Source organism: Chlorocebus sabaeus, chromosome 11 (genome assembly GCF_047675955.1).
Source record: "Chlorocebus sabaeus isolate Y175 chromosome 11, mChlSab1.0.hap1, whole genome shotgun sequence".
Classification (NCBI taxonomy): domain Eukaryota; kingdom Metazoa; phylum Chordata; class Mammalia; order Primates; family Cercopithecidae; genus Chlorocebus; species Chlorocebus sabaeus.
Genome location: NC_132914.1, coordinates 101,328,182 through 101,354,787, shown reverse-complemented (window position 1 = coordinate 101,354,787; position 26,606 = coordinate 101,328,182). Strand labels below are relative to the sequence as shown.

The 26,606-nt window shown below is 36.0% G+C and overlaps 1 protein-coding gene across 1 annotated transcript in view; it reads right to left on the bottom strand.

Moving 5' to 3' along the window:
* Positions 1-5,493: 5,493 nt before the first annotated feature.
* HCFC2 (host cell factor C2) overlaps positions 5,494-26,606 on the bottom strand; it is a 53,622-nt gene continuing 32,509 nt past the window's right edge. The window contains exons 10-15 of the mRNA XM_008004463.3: positions 22,982-23,159; positions 20,986-21,189; positions 20,115-20,188; positions 18,087-18,224; positions 14,347-14,532; positions 5,494-13,544 (exon numbers count right to left, since the gene is read on the bottom strand). Of these exons, the coding sequence (XP_008002654.1) occupies positions 13,230-13,544; positions 14,347-14,532; positions 18,087-18,224; positions 20,115-20,188; positions 20,986-21,189; positions 22,982-23,159 (1,095 nt within the window). The 3' untranslated portion in view covers positions 5,494-13,229. The remainder of the gene's footprint in view (positions 13,545-14,346; positions 14,533-18,086; positions 18,225-20,114; positions 20,189-20,985; positions 21,190-22,981; positions 23,160-26,606) is intronic.

Sequence of the window (26,606 nt, the reverse complement as noted above, 5' to 3'; positions counted from 1 at the left end):
TCCCACTTAAAAACCCCCAAATGCTTTATAACATAAAATAATGTGAACTATCAGCAAATTAATTGAATAATGCATTTTTAAAGTGTATCATGAAAGCAAGGAATTTGCAGAACTCCAAAAATGAAGCAAAAATAACCTGTGAGGTAAGCTAGCACCAAAGCCTGCTTTTGCTCCAAGAGTTCTTTTGGACTCTGGAGTTCATGACCTAGCAGGAGAGCAGGGCCTGGACATAAAGCTGAATGCTTACCTAGGTAGAAGTCTTATTACAGCCACCATGGAGAAATAGGTAGCAAGCAGGCTTGTCTGCCTCAATTTTGGTGCTGGATGAAGGGGTATAAATTACCCCTAACCTCAAATTCATAACGACAGGCTGTTCCTCAGCTGAAATGTCAGTTGATAATTGAAAAGTCGTCTCAGGTTGGTTGCTTCTGGATGTCTGGCAGAGCAAAGTTCTCAAAGATCTCAATTTCAGTCCATGCTTCAAATTATTTGGCAAGGAATAGAAGTTTAAGATATCACAAACTCCACATGGCCAACATGGCAAAACCCCATCTCTACTAAAAATACAAAAATTAGACGAGCATGGTGGCATGTGCCTGTAATCCCAGCTACTCAGGGGGCTGAGGCAGGAGAATTGCTTGAACCTGGGAGGTAGAGGTTGCAGTGAGCGAAGATTGCACCACTGCACTCCAGCCAGGGCAACAGAGACTATAAACTCAAGGGAGGATGGCACCGTGAGTAAAAAAATATACAACAGACAACAGAAGCATCCATAAAGACTCTATTGGTATTAACATAGGAAAAAATTAATGACATTTAGAGAAATAGAAGCATGGAAAAAGGAACAAAAGATTGCACAGAAACAAGGAGATTTGTAAACCAAATAGAACTTGTAAGAAAAAAATACAATAATTGAAAACTAAAAACAATGGGGGAAAAAGAAAATTTGAAGACAAGGCAAGAAGGCAGGAGTGGATACAAAAATCTGTGACAGATAATTTATGACAAAAACCTAGAAATAAATATAATGATATTTGTGATCACAATAAGTATAAATGGACTAGACTATGCAGTTAAAAAGGCAGGTTTTCTTTGGCTTTATCTTTTAGGTATGTCTCCTGTAAACTTGAACTTAAAGGCCAAAGAAAAATCTAAGATGTACCAGACAGACTAACCAAAACATCGTTATCGTAAGTACTGACAACAAAGAAGATGAAGGCAACATGCAGTCATAGAGACAGAACCACTAAACAATTTTAAAAGGCTCACTTTACTAGGGAAATAGAACAATTCTAAATTAGTATGCACTTAGTAATAAAGTCAATGAAAAAGCAAGTACAACTTTAAGAGAAATTATAAGATCCATTATAATGAAATCTTAGATTCCAGTAAATAAATCAGGTACAAATTAAATCAATAAAGTTGTACCCAACACAACTAACAAGTTTAATCTGAGAACAGAATACTCAACTATTAGGTAATACACATTCTTTACCAATACACATGGAATATTCATGAAACTGACTACATGATAGGACATAAACTAGTCTGTTTCAGAAAACCAAACTCTTAGAGATCATGTTCTCTGGCAAATGATATTAGAAATATAGATTAAGGTTAGGCACAGTGGTTCACACCTGTAATCCTAACACTTTGGGAGTTCAAGATGGAATGACAGCTTGAGCCCAGGAGTTTGAAACCAGCTTGGGCAACATAGCAAGACATCTCTCAAAAAAAAAAAAAAAAAAAAAAAATAGCTGGGTGTGGTGGCGCTGCCTATAGTCCTAGTTACTCAGGACGAGGCTGAGGCAGGAGGATCATGACCCAGGAGTTCAAGGCTGCACTGAGCTATGATTGTACCACTGTACTCTAGCCTAGGTGACAGTGAGACCCTGTGTCTTAAAAAAAAAAGAAATATAGATTTAGACAACCTACTATAACCTATCCCTGACATTTGGAAATATACTTTTAAAGAAACTAATGTGTTAAACATTTAAACCTCTTGAAGGATTAATCAAGAAAAATGAGAAAGCACAAACAGGAATGAAATGGAGTCAACTAACAGATGCTATGGAGACTAAAATGATACAAGAATAATACAGACAGCTTCATACAGGAAAAATCTTAAACTAAGATGAAATAGATAAATCCCTAGAAAAAATAATAAAACTGACAAGAGGCCAGGCATGGTGACTCACACCTGTAATCCCAGCACTCTGGGAGGCCGAGGCAGGTGGATCACAAGGTTAGGAGATTGAGACCATCCTAGCTTACACAGTGAAACTCCATCTCTACTAAAAATACAAAAGATTAGCCCGGTGTGGTGGTGGGTGCCTGCAGTCCCAGCTACTCGGGAGGCTAAGGCAGGAGAATGGCATGAACCCAGGAGGCGGAGCTTGCAGTGAGCTGAGATCACGCCACTGCACTCCAGCCTGGGTGACAGAGGGAGACTCCATCTCAAAAAAAAAAAAAACAAAACCTGACAAGAATAATATAAAATCCTAATGCTCTTATAACCTTTAAAGACATTGAATACAAATCTTCCATTAATGACCAAATGGTTTTAAAGACTGTTCTGATCTTAAACACTTCCAGAAAATTGAAAAACTCACCATTTCATGAGGCTAGTATAATTTTGATACCAAAATCAGACAATGATAGGACATGAAAGTATTATAGACTGATTTTACTCATGAACTTAGGAGCAAAACTATTTGTTTTTATTTATTCATTTTTGAGATATCATCTTGCTCAGTCGCCCAGGCTGGAGTGCAGTGGTGTGATCTGGGCTCACTGCAATCTCCGCCTCCCGGTCTCAAGTGATTTTGGTGCCTTAGCCTCCTGAATAGCTGAGACTACAGGCGCACACCACCATACCCAGCTATTTTGTATTTTTAGTAGAGATGGGGTTTCACCATATTGGCCAGGCTGGTGTTGAACTCCTGACCTCAAGTGATCTGCCCGCCTCGGCCTCCCAAAGTGCTGGGATTACAGGCGTGAGCCACCGCGCCTGGCCTATAGGACCAAAGCTAAATAAAATATTGGCAAATTGAGTCCAGCAATGTATTAAAACACACACCATGACCAAGTTGGGTTTATAATTGGAATTAAAGGTTGGTTTAATATTAAAAAGTCAGTTACCATAATTTATACATTAACAGATTAAAGGAGAGACAGGAAAAAGCCTTGAATAAAATTCAATATCCATTCATAATACAACTATTAGCAAACTAGATAAAGAAGATAATTTCCTTGGCCAGGTGCAGCAGAGCACTGGCCATCTTAGCACTTTGGAAGGCTGCGGCAGGAGGATTGCTTGAACCCAGGAACTGGAGACCAGCCTGAGCAACATAATGAGACCTCATCTTTACAAAAAAATTTAAACATAAGCTGGGCATGATGGCACATGCCTGTAGTCCCAGCTACTTGGGATACTGAGGCAGGAGGATCACTTGAGCCCAGCAGATCAAGGCTGCAGTGAGCTGTGATCATGCCATGCACTCCAGCCTGGGTAACAGAAACAAAAAGCAAACCAAAAAACAAAAACTTCCTTAAACTAATAAAGGCCATTTACCAAAAACAAAAAACCAAAAAAACAAAACAAAAAAAACCTAAACAGTGAAATGTTAAAAAAAAAAAAAAGAAAATCTTTCAATCAGGGTTAAGACAAAGATGTTCACTATCAGTTCTCTTCAACATTGTTCTGTAGGTGCTAGCTAGCACAGAAATATAAGAAGAAATTTTTAAAAAGTTGTAAGGATCAGAAAGGACAAAAATTGCCATTATTTGCAAATGTTAATTAAAAAACTCAAAGGACATCTAGATACATTGTTAGAACTAATAAAAGTTTAGCATAGTTGTTGGATCTAAAATCAATACATATCAACATTATTTCTATATAATCAGCAATAATCACAATGGAAAGTGTAATTTTAACAGGTGCAATTTTACCTGTTACGAGATGGAAACAGGGAAACTAAACTGAATTTTAAAAATCAGCAACAATCAGAATGGAAAGTACAATTTTAAAAATTCAGTAATTTAGTAAAATTCAGTTACCATCCATAATAGGTAAACTGAAATTTTTTTTTTTTTTTGAGACAGAGTCTCACTCTGTCGCCCAGGCTGGAGTCCAGTGGTGCGATCTCAGCTCACTGCAAGCTCTGCCTCCCAGGTTCACATCATTCTCCTGCCTCAGCCTCCCGAGTAACTGGGACTACAGGCGCATGCCACCACGCCTGGCTAATTTTTTGCATTTTTAGTAGAGACGGGGTTTCACCGTGTTAGCCAGGATGGTCTCAATCTCCTGACCTCGTGATCCACCCGCCTTGGCCTCCCAAAGTGCTTGGATTACAGGTGTGAGCCACCGCACCCGGCCAAACTGAATTTTTAAAATTATACTTTCCATTCTGGTTATTGCTGATTATATAGAAATATTATGTACTTCGAATGAAATTAACAAAGTCAATAAAAATAAGAAAAATTTTAAGATAAAAACATTTTAAAAAGATAAAAACTCAGTTTAACTACAGCATTAAAAACTATAAAACCACTAGGATGAAATCTAATATAAGATGTAAAGGCCTTTATGTAGAACATTTTTAAAGTTTATTGAGACATTAAAGAAGACCTAATAAATGGAAAGCTACAAAATGGTTTTGGCTGGAAAGACTCATTATTGAAAGATGTCAGTTTTCTCCAAGTGGACAGATTCTTTACAATTACAAAGACAGTACACAAACTGAGAGAAGATATATGCAATATATTTAACTGACAAAGGATTGGTATCCATCATATGAATCAATGAAAAAAAGACAGACAACCTAACAGAAAAATGGGCAAAAGACATGAATATTTCACAGAAGAGGAATCATGACGGACCCATATATGAAGAAACCCTCAATTTCATTAGTAATCAGGGAAATGCAAATTAAACCCACAGTAAGAAACCACATAATAGCCATCCAGTTGGAACATACAAAGACAGTCAAGACCAAGTGTTTGCCAAGATGTGAAGCCATGGGAACTCTCAACCACTGCCAGTGGGAGTGTAAGTTGGTAGAAATGCTTTAGAAAACAATTACCAAGTAAAACCCACTCCTTAGAGCAGCAGTTCTCAAAGTTTTGGTTTCAGAACCTCTTTCTAACCTTAAAAACTATTGACGGCCTCTAAGAGCTGTTGTTCATGTGGGTTATATCTATCAATATTTACCATATTAGAAATTAAAACTCAGACTTTTAAAAACAAAAATATACAAGTATACTTGATTAGCTGCCAGAGTGATGATGTTATCATACATCTGGAAAATTGTGAAAAAATGAGAATGAAATGAACAAATATTGCCTTAGTAGTATTATGAAAATAGTTTTGTCCTCATAGACCCCTCCCAAAAAGGTCTCAGGGACCCCCAGGGGTCCCTGAACCACACTTTGACAACAACTGTCCTAGAGCAACTGCTGTAAAAGTGCACCAGGAGACAATACAAGAAGTCATTCATTCCTCAGATATTTATTGAGCATCTACCTGGTGCCAGACATTGTTCTAGACATTGGGAATATGGTAGAGTACAGAAGAGACAAAACATCTGCCCGCACACAGCTTACATTGTAATTGGGCAGAATGTTCATAGCAGCATGGTTTGTAATTGCAAAATGCTGAAAACAACCGAAATCTCCATAAATAGAATGGATAAATAAATTGTGAAACAGTCATACAATCAAATATCATACAGCCGTGAAAACATGAAATACAGTTACATGCATAAACATGGAAAGGAATCTCAAAAACAATGTCAGAAAAAAGAGGTCACAGAAGAATACATACAGCATGATTCCATTTACATAAAAGTTCAAAAACAAGTAAATCTAAACAATATATTATTAGGAATACATACATAGACGGTAGAGTCACAAATAAAAACATAGGGAATTATTAACAAAAAATCCAGAAGAATGTTTACCTCATATAATCTATGGAGGGAGAACAAATGGGGGATTCTAGGCAGCTGAGAATGTTCTAGTTCTTAAGCTGAAGGTTGAGTACCTGTGTGGCCATGTTATTTTTTAAACCATACATACACAATATACTTTTGTATGTATTATTTCACAACAAACATTTTAAAAGAAAAAAGATATAAGGTTATGCAATACATACTTTCATCAACAAAGAGAAAACATTTTCTGATATTTCAGCCACTACTGTGCTATGCAAATCAGTCAATTATAATAATGGGGGAAGCAATACATGATAATATGAAAAGGAAGTGAGTATGGACTATTCCTCACCGAAGTTAACAAGATTCCCACAGGGTCAAGATCCAGTGAGATGGCAATATTATAGCACTGTTCTTCCAAGTTGGCTTGGACTCACTGGCATGACTCTGGTTAACTGGTTACTTTGTTCTCTGGGTATAATTATTTATATAAAGCAGATAATGAAATGATAGGTGATATAAATTCCAAATAAATTGACAAAGACACCACCTCTTTACTGAATTATGTTGACTTTCAAAAGTACAAATTTCCTTTCACATATTCTCCTAATAATGCATTTATGTGTTAAGTATTCCAAAAATATGGAAAGTGCATGGCAGCAACTGACCGTTTCTCCACATTGCTCAGTAACAGGTGTCTTACTGGTCACACAAATGTTATAACAGTTTTGCAATCATGTCTTTACCAAGGTTATCAATGTCAGTGTCATTTTGTAGACTTAAACGAGACATAGTTAAGATGCAATCTCTCCTGATTCAGAAAACTAGCTAGAAATTTTGATACACAATTTAAAAATCCTCAAAAATTAAATGGATCTTGAAATATCAGTGTGTCCCTGTGTCTAAACAGGGCAGGTTAAAGTTATTATCTTGGGTTAGGAAGTTGCAGGAAAGTAGAAAGCATATTCTCCAGGTCAGTCTCTCCAACTGGGTCTAACACAGGGTTGCCAACTCACCAGAAAGCTCCAGGTATTGCTATAGCTATTTTTAAAATCCTGGGCAGCTACAAGACCTAGAATCTTACCCACATGTAAACTGGACTGGACAATGCCACCAGGGGGTGCTAAACCACAACTGGAAGGATGATTTTGAATCAAACAGTTTTATCTTCAGATCTCTGCCCGCTCTCTTACATGCTATGCTTTGTTATAGCGGATGATGAACATTATAGCTGTAGCTTTTTGCCCCTTCCCCAGTATGAAAAGAGAAAAGGAGGTAACTCTTCTTAAATTCTCAGAGAACGTTTACTGTATCTTCTCAGTAGGAGGAATGGATAATCTTTTTGGTTGGAGCTGGACATTTGTTGGAGTATAATTTACTAGTGGACATGGTTTTTCTATGTTCAAATCCAAATACCAGCTGCTACCTTTTATTTTTAACCTGTATGTGCTCATACCAAAGGGCTCCTCTTGTGCCTTCCTCAATTCTCATGCTCAGGAATGATAGATCTTTTAGTTTCATATCTCTGGGGGGTAAGAAGACCATGAAGGGGGAAGTGGGTAAAACGGTGGGGGGAGGGGAGGACGTTTCCTTCTCCATGACATCTTCCATATCTGATATGCCACCAATTCATACTTTCTTCTCTTTTATATGTAAACACCCTGACATCTCTAGGCACTTTTCAAATATCTTTTGAACAAGCAAAATCAGTAAATAAGGAACACTTCTGTAACCTTCACAACCTCATCTCTATGACTTCCCAGCATTCTCTCTATCCAAGACCAAAGGCTTTATAACCTTGCATTCTCATAACTTTTTTGAATGTGAGGTACTAGCAGGAGTGGTGGCCAGATTGTGAATTTGATGATTAAGTAGCAGGCCTTTGCTCAACCTAATTTATCCAAAATACCAAATATATAAAACAAAAGAACCTCATGCTCAGTTCCAGATCCCCTCTGCTGAAATTAATAGGCCCACAAGTGGACACTTTCTTGATAATTAGTTCTGCAGAAAACAGGAGAGAAGCAAATTGATACTAATGAGATATAGAAATCTATTTTGAACAAGGAGGCTGGTGTTCTCAGATTTTATGGCTTTTTTTTTTTTTTTTGAGATGGAGTTTCACTCTTGTTGCTCAGGCTCGAGTACAATGGCGAAATCTTGGCTCACTGCAACCTCTGCCTCCCAGGTTCAAGTGATTCTCCTGCCTCAGCCTCCCAAGTAGCTGGGATTATAGACACCCGCCACCACGCCAAGCTAATTTTTGTATTTTTAGTAGAGACAGGGTTTCACCATATTGGCCAGGCTGGTCAATCCTCAGGTGATCCACCCACCTTGGCCTGGGATTACAGACATGAGCCCTTCATTTAGTTTACAGAATTTATTGATTTCCCCCCAGAATTTTGTAGTTCATGTTTTTCCAAGAATGATCAAAGTAAGTTTTTTTCTGGAGTCACAGAAATGTATAAGTCTAGGGACTAACAACTATAACTAGAAAACTTAGAAGGGAGTTTTGTTAATGTCATCTCATTTTCCTGAGTGTAAGAATCTTCTGTCCTACAAGCTTAGAGGTGGTAACAGTGACCTGACTTGATATGTAACAGAATCCAATGCAGTTCCAATCCTGGTATCCATGTCCTTCAGTAGTTCCCTGAACTTATATAGGTAGGTAATTTCTAGTGTCAGGCAGAGATTAACTTTGACAGTTTTAGCTCATTTTGATCATCCAGTGTTAAAAATCATAATCCAGCAATGCCCATAACCTCATCAAAGACTATGATCTTTCTTCTTTCTTTTTTTTTTTTTTTTTTAAAAAAAAAACAAACCTGATCTAGTAGAAGGACCTTTTCAAATCAAAGACCTCCTATACTAAATCTCTTATCCCAGAACTTCTTTTAACCTAAAAGCAGGGCAGGGGAAGACAAAGCTAAAGAGTTTGTATTTCCTCCAGAACTTGGCAAATCTTCAAAAAATCTCTTTCCCTTTCAAAGCTTCCCTCCCATTTTTGACCTCTATTTAGGAGGAGTGGGAATATGAAGAAGTGTAAAGGTGACAATTTTCTTTACCCACTTGTTAAAATATTTAAGTACCAGTTAACTAGCCGGCCAACATGGAACGGGTATAAAGACCCAATCTCTGCCTCGAAGACCTACCATCTAGCAGACGGAGAGGGACATGCTAACAAATAGGGACACTAGGTTTTTAGACTGCTATGACAGATTTAACAAAGGACAGTGGGAGAACAAAAAGAAGGGGTTAAATTTAGCTGGTGGTGGAGTATGTCAGGAAAGACTTCTTCAGGTTGGCAATTTGGCCTGAATCTAAGAAAAAAGATGAATGGGGCCAGGTGGGAGTAAAAAAGGGGACCATAGACAGGAGGAGGTGTGTAAAGATGGACAGAAAGCATGGTATCATAGACACTACAAAAATGAGGAAGTGCTGAGACAGTGGACAAAAGTTTCAAATGACAAGATTAAATATGATAAAAGAGTTCCCTGGATTTGGGAAATGGGAAGTTATCCTTGAACTTTGCTAGAGCCATTTCAATGGAGTAGCAGGTCAGAAGTCTGGCTGCTATGAATTTAAAAGGATGAAAAGAATAAAGAAAAATATTTTAGAGTAAATGAAAGACAAAAAAAAAAGGTGACAACAAGTTTAGACTGTTTCTTGGAGTCATTTGCCTTTTTACTTTCAAGCATACTAGTTCAGGTACGACAAGGGTTACTTACATAGGATTCACATTTCTATGAGAAAATGACTCCCAATTGCCATCTTAAAAACTTAAAAACAAGTTTTTAAACACAATCCATTCTTAATTTAAAGGTTGCCTATATTATTTCAAACAATACAGGCAGCTTTTTAAATATATGTTTAACAATTATTAAACATGTTAATTATCAAATATTAATTAAACATGTTAATATGTTTAATGTTTACATGTTATTTTAAATATAAAATCAACATTTCTACAGATTCACTCTGCCATCACTAACTTGTCTTTCATATCCTTCAAAATAAATAACACCTGTAATTGTTTACAGTAGAAAAGGTGCTTTATTTTACATATCATTGGTACACGATACATAAAACTGCCTAAAATCAGTCTTGGAAAACATAACAGTCAGTCAATTACACCTTAAGGGGTCAAAGACCAAGTCTATTTTGCAATCTACTTCATTTATGATCAAATGACTACAATAATTTTAAATACTAATAAGCTCTTCATATCCAATGTTACAAATGATTTTTATGTTACAAGGGCTGTAATTTTTTAAAATAAAAATATCTTTAGCTATAGACCTTATTTCTAATCAGAATGAATCTTTGCTAGTCTACAAGTCTTTGAAATAATAGATCAACAATTTCGCCTTCCTATAGATAACTGTATTTATGTAATTGGGTAATGAGGCAGGAGTCCTTCATACATGCAATCAGATTATTTCAATTTTTTAAAAAATGCAGATAAAATTGAGTTTATATATACCCTATGTCTAATTAAGTTGCCAAAGAAGTTTATTAAACTAAAATGAAGCCAATACGATATTTTAGAAAACATAATTCTGAGAGCATGCAACATCAAAAATACTTTTACTACTTATGAGAGCCAGAGTTGCAGAACACAGAAGAGGACTGGCACGAAGGCTGTTACATTTGAATTGCTTACCCAACTGGGAAGAGTAAAGGAAGTCATTTAACTCAGTGAAAATCCTATGAAAAATATCTGCATGATACAGCCTACTGCTACACAGAGGGATCTTCACTTAGAAAATGTGCAAATCATAAGAAGCTAAATGCACTTCTTTTGCTATTTACTCCAATTCATTCTATTCATCAGCACACAGCTCTAAGATCTCTTATTAACTACTAATGTCAAAGCCACAGAGATTTCTTAATGGCATTTTTAGTCACCAATCCCTTATCACAGAGATAAATACGACTGGTGCTTAATGTACAAATGCCAAAAAAAAAAAAAAAAAAAAAAAAATCTGGGCTAAGTATCAAGGCAAAAACATTTATCATTTTAACAAATCCCTCAGTATAGAAAGACTTCTCTTCCCTCTAAAAAGTCAGTCATATGTTAGAACCACAGGTTCAGAATCACCTCCTGGTCCAGAAGAGTGGAGGCATTTAAGCAAAGTAAACTGAATCAAATACTAAACAGGTATAAATGTGCACACTCAAACAAATATTCTATCCTTTGCTTAAAATCAACTTATTCCTTGTCATTAGAAGTGCTTCAAGATGCACGTTGTTAATTAATGCAGAAAAGAAAGCGTTGAAAGCCAAACTTTTTCTATTAAAGCAATAGATCTTTAAAATAATTGGGCTTCAAACATATACTTTTAGTATAACTTTCCATTCATTTTCTTTTTATAATTAAGTATACACATATACACAACAAACCCTAATATTTAATATGTGCAAAATTGCTTATCATGTATTTTAACTTTGGTTAAGTATTTGTTTAGCCTATATCAGACACATTACAGAAGCTAGACAAATGATTACAAACATAATAATGAGGTAAGTTAAAATTCTACTAGTGCAAAAAGCAAGCATATGCCAAAAGCAAAGCATATGAATTAAACAAATGCAGAATGAAGCTCTCACCAAGGGCATTGCTGGGATAACAAACCAGAGAAGCTCCTTGTAAACATTGTAAAGTACACATTTAAAGAGTAAAGATTCATACAGCCACAAAAAAGGTATTCTAACAACACCATAGTAGTGCATTTATTTTATCTTTAGAGTTTGGAAACCACTTATTATGTGTCTAACAATTTGCATATTTTCTTCAAGAGAAACTTAATTAGTGAGACACATTAATTACAAATACTGTAGTATAAAAATCCCAGTTCTTTACAAAAATTATATATTAAAATATTCTATACACTTTAAATTAGTAACTGGAACACACATATATATCAATTCTGCACAATTAAATCCATCTTTGCTGGGGGGTATTATACATGAAATTTGAGGACATAGCTACTCAGTCAACCTAAACTGGCATAAGTTTATGTGGTATAAGAAAAGATAGACCTGTGCCCCTGCAGTTATTGAAGCTCTTAGTTTGAAATATCTTTTCTGCAATTATTGCTCTGTATATTAATTCCAGGTTTAAATAGGCAGTGGAACCATGAAATTCCTAAAAAGTTTAAAACAAGTTACCTGTAGCAGAGTGTTTATAATACCTATCTGTATCTTTAAGGTTGTAATGGAACCTGAGTTAGCTGTCTAATGCTTATATTTTCATAGTAAAAAAGTTTATACAATTTCAAGGTAAAAACAATGCAAAAATAAAACATTTAGAGCATTTACAAAAATCTTACAAATGTTTAAAACACCATTTTAAAACTTGTGTCCTATTAAGGTGCTTGTTTCTTTCTCCAGTAGGAGGACATATACTTTAATTTTGAATTCAATTATGAAGATTTTAATTTTAGCAAAAGTAAAATTAGAGCCATTAAGACAGATGAAAATGTTCAGGGATATATTTCACTTCTACTAAAAACACAAAACCTTAGTGCTGAAAGGGACCTAAAAGATAAACGGTTTTCACTCCCTCATCTGTTATGAGGAAAATGAGGGCCAGATAAGTTAAGTGCTTTGGCCAAAAATATATTCAAATATATTGGCCTGGTAAGAATCAAGAAAACTCACTGTTCTTATTGTATTTTACCATGATTCTTGGAAAATAATAAAAGTTCAAAAGCAGTTTCTAAACTTGCCTCTTTCTTTTTTAATTTCTTAAGCTCTGTGCTAACTGTAAACAAAGAAAGGAATCAAACAACTACTAGAATTATTATAGTATCACACATATTATCCAATAGAAGACAGCTGTTAGAGGAACACTGCTCATGTAGAATAAAGATAGAGGGAGTACTCAAAGATAGGACATTAACAAAGTAGAGAACATTTACTATGTAAGACAGCATAGTATACAACAGCCAGTTACTAGAATTATCTCAATAACTCTAGGATGACTGGGTTACATAGCCCTTATAAAATATATTGGGGTAATAAAGCTTTCTAGCTTTTATCTTAATTTCACTGTTTTTCTTTATAAAAGAGCTATATCTGTAAGGAAGAACTCATATACTAATTTTCAGAGAGTCTTTGCTTCTTTTCTTTTATTTGGATCTATAATTCAGCAAATACATTTTAAGAACAATTTACAAACTTAAGTTCATAACTGCTGGAAATACAGTCAGAGAATACTCTTTTAAATGACAAATCTTCATAACCAGTTACTAATAAATAATCATAATCACAATAGCTTCAGTAAAAAAAAATTCAATTTAAAGGTGCTTTCTTATTGTTACCTTGAAGCCACCGAACTTGTGTAGCTGGTCCATATCCCTTTTCATTCTTTGCTGATATCCTGAACACAATGGCAGGTCTGGATGTATAATCAATATGTGCATTTGCAAGTTGCCCAGCAGTTACTGTACATGATGTCTTAAGACCACAATAAATCCTCATGAACACAAGTTGACTTGGATTATCTTGTATCTGTGCTGTGCGGATAGCCAAGTAGGCTGAATATTCCAAAATATTTCCAGAAGGTGAAGTTGGAGGTTCCCAGGAAAGGTGGATACCTTCAACATTCTTGAAGAGGGCGGGAAAAAAAACAGGTTAAAGGTTCTTAAGTTTCCTCTGTTATCACTCATTATGTTGAGTCTATCTTTAGAATACAAAATGCTCATTTTTGCTAAAATAATTGCATTAGATGTTAGATCTTTTTTTGTTGATTTTTAAAACCTACCTCATTTGAATCTACAATGTTTAATTCATGCTTGCTTTCCAAAAACAACTAAGTTTAAATGTCTACCTGTAATGTCCCAAAACGGGGATTTTTATTTCCTAAACAATCTCTAGGGAGGGACGGGACATTAGGATAAAATATAATTCAGTTTTGAGTGCTCTATTAAAATTCTCCAGCCAAATGTTTTCATTCCATAATAACAAGAACAAATTTAGAAGCATACCAGATTTCCCTGCCTTTCTGTGATTTGGATGCTGTAATTTTGCTTGAAATCACATGGACACATAGAGGCAGACAACACACACTGGGGCCTTTCGGAGAGTGGAGGGTGGGAGGAGGGAGAGGATCAGGAAAAATAACTAATAGATACTAGGCTTAATACCTGGGTGATGAAATAATGTGCACAACAAACCCCCATGACACTCATTTACCTTTGGAACAAACCTGCACATATGCCCCTGAATTTAAAATAAAAGTTAAAAAAATATGAATGATTAGCTAAAATTATTTTTTAAACTTTTAATCCATTCTTTTAGGTATCTCTCATTTCATTAGATAGTAACAAGAATTTCTAAACTGACAGTTTACTTCACATATGAAATTTCAAATAATTTAAAATCAACAAGTCTTGACCCGATGTCTCACCTTTGAAATTCTGACTGCAGAAGGAGCTCCAGGAAAACCAGGAATACAAGTTTTAAATTCACTGATTTTGCTGAAAGGACCTATCCCACAACCATTGATTGCAGCAACCCTGAATCTGTATCCTGTGCCTGGAACAAGATCTTGTTTCTTAAGCAAGCTGTAGTCAGGTACATCTGCATTTCCTACCTAAAATGTAATATATGCAAAAGTTAAAGAAAAGGTACAACTAATATTATTAAAGTTTCAAAAATTAATTCAATTTTTATTAAACAAAAAAACTTTTAAAACATAAATTGTGTTTTAAGGTTCTGGTTCACATTTATCTCCCTCTCTCTCACATGGAATGAACCCTCCAATAGAGAAGCATACATCTGCTGGGGAGCACTCTTTCCAACTGAGAATCACTGATTATACAGATAAATGTAAGAGCATTCTTCACGTGAACAATGTGAAGGTAGAAAAAAAGCTGACAACCACTATAAACAAAGTATCAACTATCCCATCATCATGTAAACTTATCTTGAAGCAGAAATCTCAGAAGATATACTGTCAAATAATAGTCTGCCCAGGAACAATACCCTTTAGAGACAGGCAGGCAAGCTTGATAGAAAAGGAGGGACTAGCATGTAGTACAGAGTGTTTTTTGTGTTTTTTTTGAGACAGTCTCGCTCTGTCTCCCAGGTGGAGTGCAGCAGCACAATCTCAGCTCACTGCAACAGTCCGCTTCCCAGATTCAAGCGATTCTCCTGCCTCAGCCTCCCAAGTAGCTGAGATTACAGATGACTGCCACCACACCCAGCTAATTTTTGTATTTTTTAGCAGAGACAGGGTTTTGCCATGCTGGCCAGGAATTCCTGACCACAGGTGATCGACTCGTCTGGAACTCCCGAGCAAAGGTGATCCACCCGTCTCGGCCTCCCAAAGTGCTGGGATTACAGGCATGAGCCACCACGCCCGGCCTATAGAGCATTTTTTAAAATTAAAATTCAGCAGACACCAAATAAATGTTAAATAATTAGATTATATACTCTAGGTAGGAAGATAATAACATTTACAACTTTCAAACAATTTTTACATATGCTCCCTAACTGTCCCAGTTAGACAGAGAGTGCCAATGTGTTCTCCTACTTTAAGGGAGCCATGTCATCTCTACTTTACAGATGAGGAAACTGAGTCTAGGAGAGATTAAACAAGTTGACTTGCCAAGATCACACTGCTGAATGCTGGAACTAGTGATTCAAACCTAAGTTTACTAGCTCTAAATTTTAGGCTATTTTTTCTTTTAGGAAAAATCAGGTAGCTACTAGGCCCTTAGACACAGACACGTCTTTATATATGAAATCCAACTACAGTGAGAAATTTCACTGGGCATAATACTAATTATTAACTAGAATTTCTATTTTTGTCAAGAGTTAGAAAAATTCTATATGAAAAAGAGGGATATGAGGAGTAATAGTAGAGCAACTAAAATACATATAAATATATAGGATATAGTCCCCATTTGTACATATCTTCAGGAGATTCAAAATGAACATCTATTTCCTTGGCAATTCTCTCTCAGAAATTCTCCATTTAGTAATTTTTTAATTTTTATTTATTTATTTATTTTTTGGAGACAGCATCTCACTCTGTCATCCAGGCTGGAATGCAGTGGCCTGAACATGGCTCACTGCAGCCTTGACCTCCTGGTTCAAGTGATCCTCCCACCTCAGCCTCCCAAGTAGTTGGGAGCAGAAGCGTGTACCTTGCCCAGCAAATTTCTTTATTTTTTGTAAGACAGGATCTTGCCATGTTGCCCAGGCTGGTCTGGAACTCCTGGGCTCAAGCTCCTCTCACCTTAGCCTTCCAAAGTACTGGGATTACAGGCATGAGTCACTGCACCTAGCCTTTATAAATTTTTTCAATGTGCTTTGGAGCTGTTATCTATGTAATAATTATTAGAAGGTTAAATGTCTAATTTACATACATATAAAATATCTCATATATGTATATGAGGTCCTCTTTAAGGGGTTTCAGCATCAAGGGAATATTAGATTGTATTTAATAGCATATCAGGGCTTTTAGATTTTTTTAAATTGTAAAATCAGAAATAAAAAATTGTTTTTCAATAGAAAAAAAAAGTTCCATTCTCTAGACACACTGGTTAACAAAATTAGAGATATTTCAAAAAAAACTTATCTGTGCTAGTCAGACTAAATTATTTATGAGACTAAATTATTTATGACTCAAAACCCAGCTCATTGGCTGGGTGTGGTGGCTCATGGCTGTAATCCCAGCACTTTTGGAGGCCGGGGCGGAAGGATCACTTGAGCCCAGGAGTTGGAGACCAACCTGGGCAACATGGTGAAACCTAGTCTCTACAAAAATTAGCTGGTAATGGTGGCTTGTCCCTGTAGTCCTAGATACTCAGGAAGCCAAGGTGTGAGGATAACTTAAGCCCAGGAGATTGAGGCTGCAGTGAGCTCTGATCGCACCACTGCACTCCAGCTTGGGTGACAGAGCAAGACCCTGTCTCAAACAAACAACAAACAAAAAACTCTCCACCTCAGTGATTGTATAAGTTTTTTTTTTTTTTAATTTAGAGATAGGTATTGCTATGTTGCCCAGGTTGGAATGTAGTGGCTATTCACAGGTGCAATCATATTGCACTGCAGCCTCAAACTCCTGGGCTCAAGCAATCCTCCTGACTCAGCCTCCTAAGTAGCTGGGACAGCAGGCATGCTCCACCACACCTGGTTCAAAGATTTTTTAAATGACATGCTTGTGATGTAGTCCATACAAAGGGCCTTAACAAAGAATACAGTGTAACTTGGTGATATGATTGGGATCTGTTTTCCTACCAAATCTCATGTAGAATTGTAATCCCTAGTGTTGGAGGTAGGACCTGATGGGAGGTGATTGGATCGTAGGGGCAGAGTTCTCATGAATGATTTAGCACCATCCCCCCTTAGTATTGTATAGTGAGTTCTCATGAGATCTGGTTGTTTAAAAGTGTGTGGCACTTCCCCACCCCACGCATTTCCCTGTTCCTGCCATGTAAGACATGCCTGCTTTTCCTTCACCTTCTGCCACGATTGGAAGTTTTCTGAGGCCTCTCTAGAAGCTGAGCAGATGCCAGCATCATGCTTCCTGTATAGCCTGTGGAACCTTGAGCTATTTAAACCTCTTTATAAGTTATACAGTCTCAGGTATTTCTTTTCTTTTCTTTTTTTTTTTTGAGACGGAGTCTTGCACTGTCATCCAGGCTGGAGTGCAGTGGCGCCATCTTGGCTCACTGCAAGCTCCACCTCCCAGGTTCATGCCATTCTCCTGCCTCAGCCTCCTGAGTAGCTGGGACTACAGGTGTTTGCCACCACACCCGGCTAATTTTTTGTACTTTTAGTAGAAATGGGGTTTCACCGTGTTAGCCAGAAGGGTCTCGATCTCCTGACCTTGTGATCCGCCCACCCTGGCCTCCCAAAGTGCTGGGATTACAGGCGTGAGCCACTGCACCCGGCCAGTCTCAGGTATTTCTTTATAGCAATGCGAGAATGGCCTAATACATTTGGTATACAGAATTCGCAATTATACAGATTGTGGATGGATCCCAATTTTACTCATTCAAGTGACCTGAATCAGGGTTCTAAAAAAGAAATCTCATTCTTAATTATTTTTTTCTTTCCCTTTCTTAGTTATTGGTAAAGAAAAACCTCATCCTTGAGGCTTATAATTTACAATGTAGAAAATACATCAATAGCTACCTTTGAGATGCTTTGCTTCCCTTTTGGCAGCAAATAAAACTGGCTCACCAAAGCTGTATTATTTTTAAAAATTCCCACATCACACCATTGTCGTTCTCCTGCTTTCATTGTGGCCACTGGATTTGAAGGAGTCTCTTTCTAATTTCAGAGAAAAAAAATTTATGAAGACTCTTATTGAATATATGAAAAATTTCAAGATTTAATAAGTCCATGCAGTGATCTACAAGTAGGTATTTGGATAAACACCACAACATTAACAACTCATATGTAAATAAAGTCTTAACAGATTAGGTCAACTGACAGTGAAACAGGGATGCCAATTCAAACACAGGAGTGACAGGCATTCTCCAAGTCAGTAGCTCTGTACTATCAACCTAGCTGGAGTTAGCATGCTTTCCAATCAGTGATATGTTAAAATGCCAGCTATTTTATAGAACATTGTCATTTCAGAGACTCTCTCAGAAAATGTAATTCCTTTAGCGTTAACATTACAACTTGCTCCAAAAGGAGCAAATAAATAAAAATTCATTCCAAGCTGGCTCATTTCTAGATCCAAAAACAACTAGCAAAAATTCAGTGATCTTTGCACTTGAAATACCTGTGATTCTCCAAACCTAAAAGGAGAAAAAATGTTCAAAACTAAAATGCAATTTGAATATACTTTAGTATATACTAAAGAGGAGTAGATTAAACAGTTTTACATTTTTTATCCTGTTTTAAAACAAATAAACTTCCTCTACCTTAAGCTACTTTTAGTGGTAAGTGAATTATACTTATCCCTGGAACTAACCTTTTAAAGCCATCTTCTTATAAATGAGACACTGTTTCCAGAAGCTCAAAACAAATGTGCACTTCAGTTATTTATTTCTGTCTTAAATATATAACAGCAGAGGTACATGCTTATAATTCACATTTTTTTAATATTTAGGCTATCACACATGACAAAGTGAGCTAACTAGAAGAGTCTTTAAAGTTAAAAAAAGAGTAATAGCTTTAAACTTGTTGTAAAAACTCTCTTCAACAACTTTTATAAAACAACTGGCTCCAACTCAAATAACAAATACAATTCTGGCTGATGCATGGCAAAATAGACTCAAGAGAAAAAAAATTCATTTTAGTAATCCTTCCCTAAGAAGAGTCTAAAAACACTAGGACTTAACATTCTGGAAAGATGAAAGCTGATAAAGGTAAATATATGGTCAAAATCCATAAAGTCATGATTGAAAGAAAACAAAAACTAAAGAGAATTCTTAAAGATTCTAAAAGTTAAATTTAGGTCAAATGAAAACTCTTGCTCACAGAAATTAAATTGAAATGACTAATAACAAAAAAAAACCCTCAAAAGTATATATATGTATGTTTTATCCTTATATTTATCTAAGTAAGACAATCTTGGTATATTTGTAAGGCACTTTCCTGGCATTTTAAGTTTGGTGCCATGCATACCAAATTTGGCCTATGTAAAACAACCAAATATCAGAGATTATTGGGCTACCCTACATTTATGTCAATCCACTACTGCAATATTCTGTTGTGCTCCTATTAAGTAGCTAGCAATACAGCCATTCAAGTTTTATGTTCCATAACACATCCTATCTTTTAACCATTAATGTAATTTACACATATATACACATATATGTATGTATATATACATACACACATTTCTGATTATAAAAATAACATTTCATTATAGAAAAATATAAAAAGCATAAAGAAGAAAGTAAAAAGTATCTGTGGCCCCCCACCTGGATTTTAGAGTGGTTATGTGTGGGTACATGTGAGAGTATAAATGTATGAATTGCATGTATTTTTTAACAAAATTGAGAACACAACACGTTATTTTTTATCCAGCTTTTTCACTAAACATTATACTGTGAACATTTTCCTATTCAATCATTTATTTCTAAATGTATGTCATTTCGTTACTGAGACCTGAGAATCTTTTTATGAAATTATTTAGAAGTTGCTCAGCATTTAAAAGTACATAATCATGTGTAAACATGCATCATCACCAGGTCATGTACTTACAGAAAACGGCATTGCTGTAGCATGTGTCTCTACACGGCTGATCTTCGTTGCAGGCAGTGCATATGTTTCATCAACTAAAAATTAAACAATTTATCAGATAAGATTTACATAACTTACCAGATACATTAAAATATAATTTTTAAATATATATTTAATGCCACTAACTGTAAACTTAAAAATGGCTAAGACAGCAAATTTTATGTTATGTGTATTTTATCATAATAAAAAAAACAGTCGGAGGGTATTGTACTATTATTGACAATAAGTAGTAATATTGACCCTTTAACTCAAAACAATTCATAAACTTCATTTTTTAAGGGTTTGATGGCTAGCTAGAACTTCAGAGAATGTTCACTAAAGATGCAATACAATTCCTATTCCAAAAGAATAAGAATTTATCAAATTAGAAATCAAGCAAGTTGGAAGAATTGTTAATATACAGTCTAGAACCAATCTTGTCTAAAAAACAGTTTGCTAAATTTATTCACAGTAGGAAAGACACATTCTGATTGTATTTCAGTGATGTGTGCTAATCTAAATATTTTATGCAGAGAATATTTTATAAAATAATTTTAACTGAAATGCTTTATCTGTTTACATTACATTCTGGAAAGATGAAAGCTGATAAAGGTAAATATATGGTCAAAATCCATAAAGTCATGATTGAAAGAAAACAAAAACTAAAGAGAATTCTTAAAGATTCTAAAAGTTAAATTTAGGTCAAATGAAAACTCTTGCTCACAGAAATTAAGTTGAAATGACTAATAACAAAATTCCAAGATGAAATGCAATTCCCATCTAAGACAAGTAAGTTTGATGAATTTACATACATAAATGGTTCAAAATACAGTATGTGAAACACATTTCAAACCTTCAGATTTGGTACTGAATGTTGTTAGTGAAGTTTCATCTTTAACAACTGCCCCATTTGTACTGGATGATTCAGTTTTAATGGTCTGCTGGGTTACCATAGTTTGTGTGCTGGAAACAGTACTGGATACAGAAGTTTCAGGAATTACTGTTCTTACATCCAGGCAACTACTTAGAACACCTACATTTGCTGAAGTGTGAGGACCTAAAATAAAAGGGAAAAGGTAATTATTAATATAACATCTGCAGATAATTGTTGTGTCTTATAGTTCTTGTCATATGATTCTTGGTACTTTCAGTCTTAAAATCATACATGAGCACCACAAATGGTATTAGTATGAATGAACCATTAGGCATAAAATGTTTAGAAAAATAAAGTGCATTATATCCATAATGGATATCCAACTTTTTACCTTCCTCGTTCATTCTAAACACTGAGCCATTGTTCTTGACTTTTCACTAAATCATAGATCAAATGGCTCTGCCCTTCATTTCAGGAAAAAAATATTAGAGGTCATTAGGCATGAATTATCTAATTTTTTTGCCTTCTCTGGCTGTAAACTGGAATTATACTAATAATTGTGCTCATCCTCCCTATCTTCCATTGCAGAAGATTTGCTGACCTCTCTCCTAAAAAATCTGAATATATCTTCCTGTATTCTTGGTCCCATTCCTTCCCCTATATGTTGGGACCCTCATCAATCATTCCTCTCTCTTCAGAGTTTTCAGATTCTTTGTCAGTAGTTTTTGGTCCTTGTCCCATAAACATCATCAAGTTCCTGAAGCAAACAACACACCTCTTCGTTTACCCAACAATTCCCATCAATTACCCTCTCCCTTTACTAATTCCCTTTAGAGCAGTTTATACTTCCTTGATCTCCCCAAAATTTGATTTCTAGCACACTACTCTAATAAAATAATTCTGGCAAACATCAATGATTTCTAGGGGGTATTTTTCAATTTTCATTTACTTGACTTTTCTGCACTGTAAACAATGCTGACCACATACTCCTTTTTGAAGCTGTTTTTTTTTCCCCCAGGACGTATATTCATTCATTCCACAACAGTGAAGTCTACCATATATGAGATATTGTATTTGTTTTTATAATGGTGAAATAAGGCAGACATAGATCATGGCTCACAAACTTAAGCCTTCTTCTTGTCGCCCTTACATATTTTTCTGTGCGTTAAATACCATTCCCAAATCCATACATATCTCCCGGGCACTGCACCAGGTGCTAGGAATCTAGCAGTGAACAAGTCAACAAGATCCTTGCTCTTTTGGAGATTACATTTACTCTTAATTTCTAAATTTATGTTTCTAGCCTAGTACCGCCTTCTAGACTCCAGGCCTAAGTATCCAACTGCCCATCAGAAATCTTTACCAGTATATTCCCGAAGTGCCTCAGAAACAGAGTTCCAAGTTGAACCTCTCTTTTCCAAAATCCGTTCTTGCTCCTATATTTCCTATTTTGATGAAGACTATCATTACCTACTCTCATATCCAACCCAAAAAACTGAGAGTCATATTCAACTCATTTTTATTTCTCATATACAGCCAGCTGTCAAGTCTAATAGATGAAACCTTCTAAAAGTCTCTTAAATGATGAATTCTCTCCTCTCCATTTCAGCCACTGCTTTAGTCTCTATGTATCTCCTGGAGTCAGCCACTGCTTTAGTCCCTATGCATCTCCTGGAGTCCTAAAAGAATCCCTAACAAGTCTCCTAATCATTTTCTACTATAGTTCTTCCTGATGGAGAGGCTATCCTTTAAAAAAAAAAAAATTTGCCTCATTTAAATTCCATAGTTCATAATCAATCATTACTATTGGTTAGTGCTTACTTAGTATTTTAACATCATTCTAACCAGGTTGAATATGGCAGTTTTTTGCTATTAGGAAAATGGATCAAAACTGTACAACATTTACTTTTTCAATGACTATTAAATTCCCTACCAATTTTATAAAAAGCTTTAGTTTAAAATGTCATCCATTTACCTTCATTTTTCCTTAGCATATCCACCACATGACTATTATGATTAGAAGCATTCGATGCCAAAGATGGATATAAAATGGCACTAGAATCCGTCAGTGCTTTAAAGTCTGGTTTGTTTTTCATTGAAGTTTCTTTTGTGGCTGGCTGTTCAGTTTTTGTGCTGTTTATTGTATCATTGATCTACAAGAAATACAACAGATTACTGTAGTAAGCAATATTCAATGAAATAAAAATACATGTAAAAAACAAGCAAAATAATTTACAATTTAAATACTTTTTATCAGAATATAAAACACCTAAAAATTACATTATTAATTTCTACAGGATTTTTATTCAATTTTATAATAGTTTCTAAGAAAACAATTTCTTTTCACTTAATCTCCACATTCAAAAGATCCGTTTTGAAGAGGAAAGGGAGAGTATATTTTGAGGGAAAAAAATCTACATTTTAATAAGTGGTAGCTAGTATCACAAGCAAATACATACATAACACAGGAGAGAACAAAGCTACTGGGTCTGGTCAAATTTTCTTAAAGGGCAGACATGTATCCTAAAAATATGATAACTCCAAAAGTAAAATCTCAGCTATATGGAATCTTCAAGCAAATAAACTACTCTATATGACTGAGTTTTCCATATAAAGATTTCATACATATACATATAATTATCCTATAGCATGAGGTATTTTGGATAACAATTTCCCTAATTACATTTTTCTTAACCTTCTTAAACATACTATAATAAATACATTCAAACTTTTTAAAAAAATTATTACTATTATTATTATTTTTGAGATGGAGTTCTGCTCTTGTTGCCCAGGCTGGAGTACAATGGTACGATCTCAGCTCACTGCAACCTCCACCTCCCAGGTTCAAGTGATTCTCCTGCCTTAGCCTCCTGAGTAGCTGAGATTATAGGCACCCACCACCATGCCTGGCTAATTTTTTGTATTTTTAGTAGAGACGGGGTTTCACCATATTGGCAAAGGCTGGTCTTGATCTCCTGACCTCAGGTGGTCCACCCACCTCAGCCTCCCAAAGTGCTGGGATTACAAGAGTGAGCTACCGTACCTGACCTAAAAAAATTATTTTTATTTTTTATTTTTTTGAGACAGGATCTTGCTCTGTTGACCAGGCTGGACTGCACTGGCACGATCACAGTTCACGGCAGCCACCACCTGCCAAGCAATCCTCCTGCCTCAGTCTCCCAAGTAGCTGGGGCTACAGGCACACACCAGCATACCCAGCTAATTTTTCTATATTTTGTAGAGATGGGGTTTTGCCATGTTGTCAAGGCTGTTCTTGAACTCCTGAGCTGAAGGATCTACCACCTTGGCCTCCCAAAATGTTGGGATTACAGGTGTGAGCCACAGAACCCAGCTGCTACGTTTAAAATGTTTTGATAATTCAAGTCATCAATGTGTATATCAGTTATTATACCTACAGGTCTACCTAACCATAAAAGTGACCTGGCTTCATTCAAATACCCTAATGTTGTTCTTTCTAATTACCTGTTTTTTGTTACTTTTCTGTCTCTACTTTTATTGTCAGCTCATAATTTCTCATGGCTCTGAGGATACTTGTCTATAATATGCCCTGTGCTTGCCCTTAATTGGTGGTGCTACTGTTTATAAGTGATGATGATGATGATAGCCACAACTATGCCAGGCATTATGGCAGACAGTGTACTATATATATCCATACACTCTGGATCTTACTTAATCTTCACAAGAATCCTATTAGTAAGATAACTTGACCCCTATTATAGATGAAGAAAATGATACTCACAGAACTTAAGTTACAAACCTACAGTCAGGTAGCCAGTAAGTAACAGCTAGAATTCGAATTTGGTTTATTTCATTTCAAAATCCTTACATCTGGAATGTGCTTTTTGCTTAAAATCAGACACTCAGTCTAACTGAAATTTTATAAAACAAGTATAAATAAATCCTGAGAGTTTTCATTAAACATGATAGATTAAACACATTTGCTTCAGGAGATTTCTCCAAAACCCAATTCAAATGACAAAAAAGGAATTTTTTAAAGTATGAAGCTATAACCTTTTAAGAAAAAAAGGGAATGGCAGAAGAGAGAATAGTAAATAAGATGTAAAACAGAACAGCTGGAGCTAAGAGCCTTCTCCTAAGTGAAAAGTCACTAAGATGTGGCCTGTTTGTGCCCCAGGGCCCAGGGCAGTCAGTGGTGGCAGAGGTGCAGAGTACAAGAAAACGCTGGAAGCTTGTCACACAGAAGTCTGTTTAAGAAGTGTTGTAGCCCTAGTTCTGCTCTTCCAGCATACCAAGGCAGAGAAATTCCTCTCCTCCATTCTAGCTGAAGATGGAAAATAGGTAGAAAGGTTGAAATGTGAGTCTCTAGACTACGCTACAGTATCCCACAAGTGATACAAGTATGAAGATGATACAAGTATAGGGAGAGGCGCCATACTGAAAATTGGAATTAAATGAAAGTCTAAATGCTGAACAGAAATATACCTTCCCTCCAATCCCCTTACTAAGCTCCCAGATTCTGACAGCCAGGCTCATAACCCTTAAGCAAGAGGTTGGAGAATTCTTAGGGGAAACTAACTGGTCTAAGAAAAAAGACCCACAGATATTGACATTTGTAGGTCCCCGCCCACTTACTCTTGTTGAGGTTTACTAAGCGACAAGCCACATCCACATGCATAGGCCTTCCAGGTTTTCTTAAAGCCTCACTTTAAACATAAAGGGACAGCCAAGCATCAGCAGACACTTGATGACAACCTCTAATGTGGAAGTCCAAGATTAAAACACATTAAAAAATAAAAAGGAGCTTGAAAAAAAGAAACATAACAAAGAGCAGACTAAAACTCCAAAATGTTTTAAAGTATAATTCTTCAGGAGAGAAGGAAAGATATTATATTTATGAAACAAGAATAGGGTGCTATAACAGAAATAAAGAAAATGAGGCTTTTAGAAATTAAAAATGTGGTTGGATATATTTAAAATGTAAACATTGGAATAGACAGAGAAAACAGAAGATAAAAAGCAAAATCAGAGGACTAGTTTATAAAAAAAAAAAAAAAGAAAAGAATTTGAGGGAGGAAATCATCAGTAATGAAGGTCATGAGTTTCCAGAACAATGGGGTCCACTGGGTGAGGCACACCAAATGAAGACATACACTCTAAGGCACATCATTGTTGAAATTTCAGAATACTGGGGATAAAAAGATAAAAAATTAGGTAATAAATATATAAAGGATCAGGAATCCAAATGGCATCACACTTTTCTTTTTTTTTTTTTTTTTTTTTTGAGGCAGAGTCTCGCTCTGTCGCCCAGGCTGGAGTGCAGTGGCCGGATCTCGGCTCACTGCAAGCTCCGCCTCCCGGATTTACACCATTCTCCTGCCTCAGCCTCCTGAGTAGCTGGGACTACAGGCGCCCGCCACCTCGCCCAGCTAGTTTTTTGTATTTTTTAGTAGAGACGGGGTTTCACTGTGTTAGCCAGGATGGTCTCGATCTCCTGACCTCGTGATCCGCCCGTCTCGGCCTCCCAAAGTGCTGGGATTACAGGCTTGAGCCACCGCGCCCGGCCGGCATCACACTTTTCAATAGCAACACTGAATGCTAAAAGACACTACAGAATATTC